Genomic DNA, 10,111 nt, shown 5'->3' on the forward strand with positions numbered 1-10,111 from the left:
AGGCGTTGAACTTCTGCGACGTGATTCGAAACAAAAACTTTCCGAGATGCTGGGAACGATCTTATCCAGCTCAAAACGATTATGGAATCCGAACATTAGAAAGCATCTCCAGTAAAGCTTGTTTCTTGCAATACGTAGGACATTTATTTAAAAATATTTTTATTCAGGCCTATTTGCGTACAAGCTTTACGTGGCCGAATTTGCCGATTTTTTAAGTAAAGGATTTTTTGAGGTGGATCTCGTCACTCTTTTTCTAGGAGGAGAAGAGCTTTTATTTCACTCCTGTGAGGGTTAAGGGGCACTTTGTTCGTGGCTCGTCTCGTCCTCCATTGCCGCATACGTGGTTGTGTTGTTGATTTCCGTCTTCTTTTCGTTTTCCTTGTTGTTCGCCGTCTTGAGCTCGTTGCTAGTTGCTGAAGAAGCGCCTTGTTGTACATTGGTTGCTGTTGTTGGTTGGTTTGATGGTAAAACAGGAGTACTACCCTCACTAGTTTTTGTTGTTGAACGGTTGACTTTGGACTGATCGCTGGACTGCGGGGGAAGGTCATGCACGCGTACTTGTATGGCATTGTTCACCATGTGCACAGGAATTTTGTATTTAATGTTGTCACACTCAACGCTGTGCACCTCGTTGTTAACCGAAGCGAATGCAATTGCATCGCTTTCACGTTTAAACATAATGTGCACACAGTTAGACGACTTGTTGAATTGAATCTCAGTTACAATATTAGCGTCTAGATGCATTCGTTCTTTAACCCTCAGGGTACGGACTATAGAAAAGTTACGTTCAGTACGGACAGGGTTAGCCTAACCCGGCGACTTTGATTGGGTGTATATCGAGCTGTACTTTGTCAATTTGAATATTTTTTTTTATTTTGTGTGAAATTGTCTCAAAAATATAATAGAGTTGTCAGATTAATCATTTAACTGATTGAAAAAAAATTATAATGAAAAATGTGAACGGGTCATGATTTTTTTTTGTAAAAAACGTTTTTTTTTTCAAAATGCTGTAACTTTTTGAAAAAAAAAAATATTAACATTGTATAACTCGCAATTGAAAGGTAAAAAGTAGTTCTTACACCTGTCCATAACGGTTTTTTGATTTATTCCAAAAACCATATTTTTTTTGAAAAATGAAAATACGCGTTTTTTCGAGTTAGCGAAAAAACGTTGTTTCGTTGATTTATGATGATAAAGGTTAAAATTAATTACTTTGAGCGTAAAAAAATTGTTTCTCAGATATTGTTGAGTAGTATCATTACAAGTAGTATCATTACAAGAAACAAAATTTAATGAGTTTTAATTCACTACGAGCAGCAAAGATTTCGATATAAGACGTACGTTCAAGTGATTGAGATCTACTACAATACTTCGCTTACACCATATACAACGCGTTATTTTGAGGTTAGAATCTACAAAATTAAGTAAAGAGTACGTATTCTTACTTACCTTTTTATTCCTCAGCGGCAAACAGACGAAAATTAAAACTTAATTTTTTTGAAAATTTTGGATTTTGTAACGTTCGATACGGACTGGGTGTACCACACCCGAGCATAATGTTTATATGTGTCTAGCTCGGACACAAAGCGGAAACTGACTCTGCCGCTTAGGCCTCTAATAGTGTGTACCTATAAGTTTTTTCCCCCCCTGGTCCGGACCCCCCTCGCCGACTTCTCTTCGTATGGCGCTTCTTTCAAATTTCGCTCGGGTTACGGTAACCCAGTCCGTACCCTGAGGGTTAAGTAAGATTTCAATTTCATTTTCTGCTGGTCTAACTTTGCAACGCTTGAAATCTATATACATTCAATTTTGTGTTGTTGGCCAAGTTTCAGGTTTTGTTAAATCCGATTTGACCATTCCGTACACTCTATTGTTCACTGCACTGTATTGTCTTTGTTTCTTTTGTTTCGACCGCAAACGATTTTCGACTGTGTTGGGTGAGATGCGATCACGAAGTGATGATTTGTAGGACATCAATTGTGCTTCAAGAAGGACGGAGTAAAGTTTAAGGCGCGTGTTTACGTATAGTATAAAGAGAGAAGCGAAACTGTTATACAAGTATCAATCCTCTTCGAGAAGTTAGGTTGGATGATTTCTAAATGAGCCGCTTTGCGCATAAAGTCAAGAACTGTACACGGCAAGGTAGAATACTCGACCGACTCATTGTATGTATTGGTGATCACATAATCGGTTAGGTTTTAGTAGATCAGTTCAGTTCAGCCTTCATTGCGACAGGTCGGCCACCAAGGCCCAAGTGAAAATTATAGTAAATTGTAGTAAATTGTAGTAGTGTAGTGAAATTAGTAAAAATATAGTTTGATTAAGTAAAAAGCTGAAAGCATTTTTACTTACCTGGTGCTGATCCTCGTCTTTGGTTGGCTATCTGCGTGGGAATTACTTACCTGTAGATGCACTTGCCGGTTGATACACTGCTGCAGTTGAGACCTGAAAAGAAAGGTAGGAGAACTGTCCGCATATTTGGCCTCGGACGTTTTTTTTTGAACCGGAACACGCCAAGGTAAGGCCAAAACATTGGTGCCGTGACCAGGATCTTTTGTGTTCCGGAGAAGCGACGCGGCGTCGGTAGCACCATTTTTATTCGGAGAATAAAGGCGAAGCTCCGCCATCACGAAAGTTATTTGGATCTTCGAACGCCATCATCCGACGGAGAAGCAGCCATCACACTTGGGGAAATAACGCCATTGGTAGATTTGGATTCGCTAGGAAATTTTTGATTCAATGCCTGGTTGACAGGCTCACAAGGTGAGTACCTGTCCAATAAATCTACTTTCGCTTGCGTATCTACGTGGTCGTTATTTTGTTTTTTCTCGGTGGCTAATATTTCGACACTACACTACTGGATCGCTGACCGATGGATGAATGGAGGCTGAACTAATTCGGATGGTGATCTTGGAACGTTTATCTTTTTTTGGATGGAACAAGTGCACATACAAATAAATATTAATTTCAATATACTACGTATTTTGCTACATCAAGTACTGAGCCCTGGATGCCCGCGGGCAATTTTATCGACATTTGGTATGTGGATTGAATGAAATAGAAGTTTGATTGTTTGTGTGCGATGCAGTGAAGATGAATGTATAATTATCTGTACAAGGCATTTGATACAGGTACAAAAGGTGAGTACCTGTCCACCTATTCACCCAACAGTGCGGAAGGTGTTTCGCTTTGTGTAGTGTTTGCAGATTTGAATGTTAATTTTGAGAGCTTCTGACTGAATGCGAGTGTGATTTTGACGAATCTGCAACTGTGGCGTTCGAGTGTTGTTTTGGCATTCCGTAACGAGTTTGAGTGACGCTTTTCGTATATACTGTGCTGGAGGAAATATTTATTCTTGATTCTCGCGAAGATTTTCTATTTTGACATACAAGGCCTGGTAGACAGGCTCACAAGGTGAGTACCTGTCCAACACACTAAATATCTCTCGCGAGGTGCTTTTCTGGTGTTTATTTTCCAGAATTATCTGGTTTGCTGCATAATTTTTTTGTAATTTTGGTCTTGGACGTCTACTATGGGCAAAAAGATGAAATCAAAGATTCATATAAGAGACAGTATAGTGGATTTTTTGTTTCGGATGGAGAGGTTCATGATGAGCACGGAGTCACCGGACGAAAATCAAATTAGATTTCGACTGGAGAAGCTAGAGACGAAATGGGATGAATTCGAGGAAATTCAGTGCGAAATCCAGAGTGCTGAAGATCACGAGGAGAACATCGCAGGCCACCGACTTGTTCGAGAGGAGTTCGAGGAGAAATACTTCGAGGTAAGGGCGGGGCTGGTAGGCAAATTACCACAAACGGTAACGCATACTACGACACATAATACAGCTGTAGCTTCATCGGCGAGCGTGCATACATACGTACGTTTACCACAAATAAACTTGCCTGAATTTGATGGGTGTTTTGAAAAATGGCTTGCATTTCACGACACATTTAGAGCCCTGATAGATTCGTCTTCCGAGTTGAGTGGTATCCAAAAGTTTCATTACCTGCGGGCTTCTCTTAAGGGCGATGCTCTAAAACTAATCGATTCATATCCGATGAGTGATGCGAATTACAGGGTGGCTTGGGATGCATTGGTCGCTAGGTTTTCCAACAAGTATTTACTAAAAAAGAGACACTTGAACGCTTTATTCGAGTATCCGAGGATAAAAAAGGAATCCGCTGTTGCTATTCACGACATCATAGACTGTTTTGAGCGTAATACAAAAATTCTAGATCAGTTGGGCGAAAAAACGAATGGCTGGGGTGCGATGTTGGTTCATCTCATGGTTTCAAAATTGGATGACGTTACTCAAAAACGCTGGGAGGAGCATGCTTCAGGTGACGATGAACCATCGTTTGCCGTATTAGTAAACTTTCTGAAGAAACAGACACGTGTGCTTGATGCAGTTTCTGTGGATCAACACTCTTCAAGTTCAGCTTATTTGTCTTCTCCGAACGGTGCTAAATACAGACCAGCGAAGGTATCGGTCAACGCGGCGACTGAAAGTTCGGGTCCAAACTGCATTGTATGTTCCGAGCAACATTCTATTGCAAGATGTCCGACCTTTTTTAAGTATCCAGTTGATAAAAGACTGCAGATCACCAACTCTAAGAGATTGTGCAGTAACTGTATGGGACGTAATCATTTGGCACGAGATTGTCCATCGAAATATCGGTGCAGAACCTGTTCTAAGAAGCATCATTCTTTACTTCATCCCGGATTTCCTGGTTCTGGTTCATCTTCTGCGGCAGGTACAACTGAGACTGGTGGGTCTCCATCGACTTCTGGGGCTGCGTCGAACTCTGGTGGTTTGGTTTCTAGTTCGGTCGCATCTATATCATCTAACATGGCGATGGGGGTCACAGGATCGCATATTTTCCTGCTGACGGCGATACTGAAAGTGAAGGATAGATGGGGACGGACACATCTCGCTAGGGCGTTGCTGGATTCAGGTTCACAGGCAAACCTCATGTCAGAAAGACTATGTCAACTTCTCAAACTTCAGCGTAGCGACAAGAAAGTGGAAATTAGCGGAATCGGACAAACAAGAAGACATATTTCTTGGGAAGTATCTACGGTTGTTAGCTCGCGTACGCTAGATTTTTCGTTGCCAATGGAATTCTTGGTTTTGGGGCAGGTAACAGACAATCAGCCATCTACGTCTATACCATTGGCGCAGTGGAATCCACCGTCCGATATGGATTTAGCTGATCCTGAATTCTACATTTCGCGCCCGATTGACTTGGTACTTGGTTCACAGTTTTATTACGATTTTCATCTTATGGATGGTGGTCGGTTACAAATTCGTAGGATCGACAATACTCTTCCAGTTTTCGTCAACACGGTTTTCGGATGGGTTGCAGCAGGTGAATCCGATTGGAATGGTGGAATATCAACAGTGAGCTGCAACTTAGCTGTAACAAAATCGCTGAATAAATCCATCGAAAGGTTTTGGACAATCGAAGAACTATCGGACACGCTGCCTCGGACCCAAGAAGAGGAAGATTGTGAACTACATTTCCGGAATACGGTCAGTCGTGATACAAACGGGCGATATGTAGTGCGCTATCCAAAGCATATGAACTTCCACGAAATGATTGGAGAATCGAAGGATGCAGCAATACGAAGATTTCAACATTTGGAAAGGCGGTTGACGAAGGACTCCGAACTGAAGAAGCAGTACTGTGAATTCATGCAAGAGTATCTAGATCTGGAACATATGAAGCTCATCGGCTCAGTGGACGGTTTGCGGGAAGATCAAAAACCAGTTTGTTACCTTCCTCATCATCCAGTTTTCAAGGAATCAAGCTCAACAACAAAGGTGCGAGTCGTGTTCGATGGTTCAGCAAAAACTTCTACGATTTTTTCTCTCAATGATGCGCTTCTTACTAGACCGGTAATACAGGATGATTTGCTAGATCTAATGATACGCTTCCGCAAACACGCTGTCGCTTTGGTTGCCGACATAGAAAAGATGTATCGGCAAATACGCGTACATTCAGAAGATACACCATTGCAGAGAATTGTCTGGCGTTTCAACCCATAAGAGCCGATTCAGGTTTATGAGCTTCTCACTGTCACCTACGGTCTTTCTCCATCGTCGTTCCTGGCAACACGAGTGCTTAAGCAGTTGGCTTTGAACAGTGCGAGAAACCAAAAATCAGTATCTGTTGCAGTAGCGGAAGATTTTTATATGGACGATTTTCTATCGGGAGCGGAATCTATTGAAGATGCTAAGCGATTGCGATTCGGTGTACAAACACTTATGGCGGAAGCAGGACTACAGCTTCGAAAATGGAATTCAAATATCTCAGAAGCTTTGGAAATTGCCCCGGAAGGACCCACCATTCTACATTTTGAAAAGGAACAGAAGGTGGAAACACTAGGAGTTGCCTGGGAGACTGGACCAGATCAGTTTTGCTTCGACGTTCGCGATATCAAACATGGCGAGCAATGGACAAAGCGAAAGATATTTTCGGCGATAGCTCAGTTATACGATCCTCTTGGACTTGTGTCACCTGTCATAGCTTGGGCTAAGATTCACATGCAGCAGCTTTGGTTATCCTCCGTTGGTTGGGATGACCCAGTTACCGTTACTGTAAACGCTAGATGGGAAGAGTTCTACGTTCAGTTACCTGAGTTGAGATCGTTTAAGATACCAAGATGTTTGTTCCTAGCCAAACCAACGGATACTCAGTTTCACGTTTTCTGCGATGCCTCGGAACTGGCATACGGAGCTTGTATTTATGCGCGTTCGACCAACAAGGATGGCGAAATCAAGGTTACGCTCATATCATCAAAATCTCGTGTAGCTCCACTCAAACGGCTTTCTCTACCTCGCTTGGAGTTGTGTGCTGCTCTTTTGGGGGCCAAACTATACGCCCGGGTCTCAGCAGCATTACGGATGGAAGGAACTTCTTGCTGGTTTTGATCAGATTCCACCGTCACTCTACACTGGATACAAGCACCATCCAACACTTGGCAGACTTTCGTCGGAAATCGCACTTCTGAAATACAAAATCTTACTCGAGGACATAACTGGAACCACGTCAAAGGAGTCGAAAACCCGGCCGACTATGTATCTCGTGGAATGCTACCAAGGAACTTCATCGCAAATATGATTTGGCTCGAAGGCCCAGCTTGGCTCCAAAAATCGCAGGAAAATTGGCCTGAACACCATAATCCAGAACCTCCGCCAGAAGATATTCTAGAGAGAAGAAAAACCGTACTAGTAATTCAACAAAACTCGACCGTAGAATTTATTTATTTGTTGTCAATCAAAAGTAGACCATAAGGATAATTACAATAATCGTCTTAAATTAGTAAACTATTCTAAATAGATCACTAAATAATGTATAATTTATTATGAGTTAAATAATTATAATTGGCTTACCGAATAGAACTGAAATATTGCTTTAGTTTGTTTTTTGACATAGTGAAATCGACTGCTTCTGAATGCTTGTTGTATACAGCCATCAATTGATTTATTGGCCCATTTTTTGCATAGTTTGTTCGCTGGTGGTTTGTAATAAAAATATTTCGATTTCTTAAAGGCCGAGATGGTATGTAAAAATTTAGTTTGGACAGGAGTTGACTGGAATCTACGCGATTCGAGACAATGTCATTTACAAATGAGACCATTGAAAATTCTCTGCGTTCTTTTAATGTTTGAATACTGATCAGCATACAGCGAGCTTTATAGGATGGAAGAGGAAGTCTTGTCCAACCTAATTTACGAAGTGCAAATAACAAAAATTGTTTTTGAACTGATTCAATTCGATCTTCCCATGTGATTAAGCAAGGTGACCAAACTAAGCTACAGTATTCTAGTACTGACCGAACATAGGCAATGTATAATGTTTTAATTGTATACGGATCGTGAAAACAGTAACAAAATCGTTTTATGAATCCTAGCATGTTATTGGCTCTGTTTATGATTGTATTATAATGGTCAACAAAAGTCATTTTAGAATCTAGTATTATTCCTAAGTCCCTAATTCTTTCGCATTTTTGAGCTGTTTGACTTCCAAGAATAAGTATCAAGTCAGGTGTATTTCGTTTTTTACTGAATGTTATTCTACTGCATTTTTTCACATTTAGTTGAAGAAGACTTTTGTTACACCATGTATAAAAAGAAAGAATTTCTTCTTGATAAACCTTGGCATCCTCACTTTTCTCTATTTCTAAAAATAGTTTTATATCGTCTGCGTATATTAGAATTTTTATTTTTTTTAAAAGAAAGGAAATGTCGTTAACAAACAAGATAAATAAAAGAGGACCTAAATGAGATCCCTGGGGGACCCCGGAACTGACGTGAATGGGGCTCGACTTTTTACCCTTGAATTTTACAATTTGTTGACGATTTGTTAGATAAGATTCCAACCAATTAGAAAGACCTGGTAAGATTCCCAATTTCTGTAATTTGAACATAAGCATGGGTATGTCAACACGATCGAATGCTTTGCTGAAATCTGTATAAAGAGCTTCAATGTAATTTCCCTTGTCCATAGCGGTCAGGGTATAGTGGACGAATTCAAGCAAATTAGTAGTAGTGGAACGTCCTTTGAAAAATCCATGTTGCATGTGAGTAATTCTATTTTTTATTTGACTAAAGAGTTTGTCATTAACGATCGCTTCAAAGAGCTTCGGAATGCAAGAAAGAATAGCAATCCCGCGATAGTTGCATATGTCTGCTTTTTTCCCATTTTTGAAAATTGGTATAAGGAAAGAGTTTTTCCACGTATCTGGAAAAACTCCAGACTGAAGCGAATTATTAAAAAGCCAGCACAAAGGGGTTGCAAGATCTAATGCTAATTTTTTCATAAATATGGGTGGAATCCCATCAGGTCCGGCACTTTTAGAGACATCCAATTTGTTTAGGGCATCTATTATGTCTAGCACTTCGATTTGATTTACATTAATATCTTCAGTAAACTCTGGAAAGAAATTAAAATATTCACGATCGCGGTCATTTTCAGAAAACTTCGTATAGATTTGTTGAAAAAATTTAGCGAAAAGATTACAAATTTCTTGTGAGTTATTACCAATGTTTTCCTGTAAATACATTCTTGACGGAAAGTTTTCTGATTTCAATTTGTTTCTAACATAACTAAAGAATTTTTTTGGGCAAGACTTTATTTCCTGTTCAGTTCTTGAGTTATACTCTTTGAATGCAGTATCAATTGCTAAACTTAGTTGGTCACAGATGTGTATGTAATTCGATAAATTGTCACTATTATTTTCTCTTTTGTACTTTTTATGAGCTTTTTGTTTTCGATTTCTTAAATTTCTAATATGCTCGTTATACCAAACAGGATACTTTGAATTATTTTGTCGCCTAATTTTCTTTAATGGGACATGTTCATTTATTATGTCGTACAGCCGTGCGTAGAAAATATCGACTGAAATTTCGACATTTCCTTCGTTTCTAAGGAGTTCTTGCCAATCTATTTCTCGTAGCTTACGACTAATACTATCATAATTTGTTGAGTGGTAATCGAAAATCTCCTCATACTCGTAGTCGTCGGGTCTATTAATCTGATGTATAAATATTGAGAATTCGATTGCTGTATGAAAAACTTCATTTTTCCACAATGGAGTTGGTGATTCTATTACACAAAAATCATCGTGAATATTAGTAAATAAAAAATCTAAATAACAGTTTTGCTGATTTTTTACATGATTAATTTGATTAAGACCTAAACCAGATATTTTGTCGAATAAGTAATGAAGTGTTTCATTCTCCCCAACGAGAGGTAGTAAAATGCTATCATTTTCAGCGTCTTGAATAAAGTCGATATTGCGCTGATTAAAGTCTCCATATATATGAACTTTAACTTCCGATGGAAGCTTAGTAATTATTTCATCAGCAACATGCAAAAACTTTTCATATGTGGCTTTTTGGGCATTGTTAGGAGGAAAATATACTGAAACAAAAATATGTGTTTCACCTGCTAAATGAATTCTTACCCATACGTGTTCAAATTCTTTAAATTTCGTAGTGGTTATCATTTCGGCGTCAAATTCTGCTAAAACAGCAATGAGAACACCTCCCCCCGATTTTTTATCAGATGTATGGAGCTCACGATCGTTTCTAAAAACGTTG

General features: G+C 39.5%; 2 protein-coding genes across 2 annotated transcripts; both read left to right on the forward strand.

Annotated features, from left to right (window-relative positions):
• The first annotated feature begins 3,610 nt into the window (after positions 1-3,610).
• LOC131428884 (uncharacterized) lies at positions 3,611-6,052 on the forward strand. Its single transcript, XM_058592945.1, has one exon. The coding sequence runs from the start codon at positions 3,611-3,613 to the stop codon at positions 6,050-6,052; it is 2,442 nt and encodes an 813-aa protein (XP_058448928.1).
• A 147-nt stretch (positions 6,053-6,199) lies between these two features.
• Positions 6,200-6,937, forward strand: LOC131428885 (uncharacterized). Its single transcript, XM_058592946.1, has one exon. The coding sequence runs from the start codon at positions 6,200-6,202 to the stop codon at positions 6,935-6,937; it is 738 nt and encodes a 245-aa protein (XP_058448929.1).
• Positions 6,938-10,111: the final 3,174 nt, after the last annotated feature.

This window comes from Malaya genurostris, chromosome 2 (genome assembly GCF_030247185.1).
Source record: "Malaya genurostris strain Urasoe2022 chromosome 2, Malgen_1.1, whole genome shotgun sequence".
NCBI classification, from domain to species: Eukaryota; Metazoa; Arthropoda; class Insecta; order Diptera; family Culicidae; genus Malaya; species Malaya genurostris.

Bases quoted from the DNA above. Each gene is read 5' to 3' on its own strand.
- LOC131428884 (XM_058592945.1), top strand. From the start codon at position 3,611: ATGAGCACGGAGTCACCGGACGAAAATCAAATTAGATTTCGACTGGAG.
- LOC131428885 (XM_058592946.1), top strand. From the start codon at position 6,200: ATGGACGATTTTCTATCGGGAGCGGAATCTATTGAAGATGCTAAGCGA.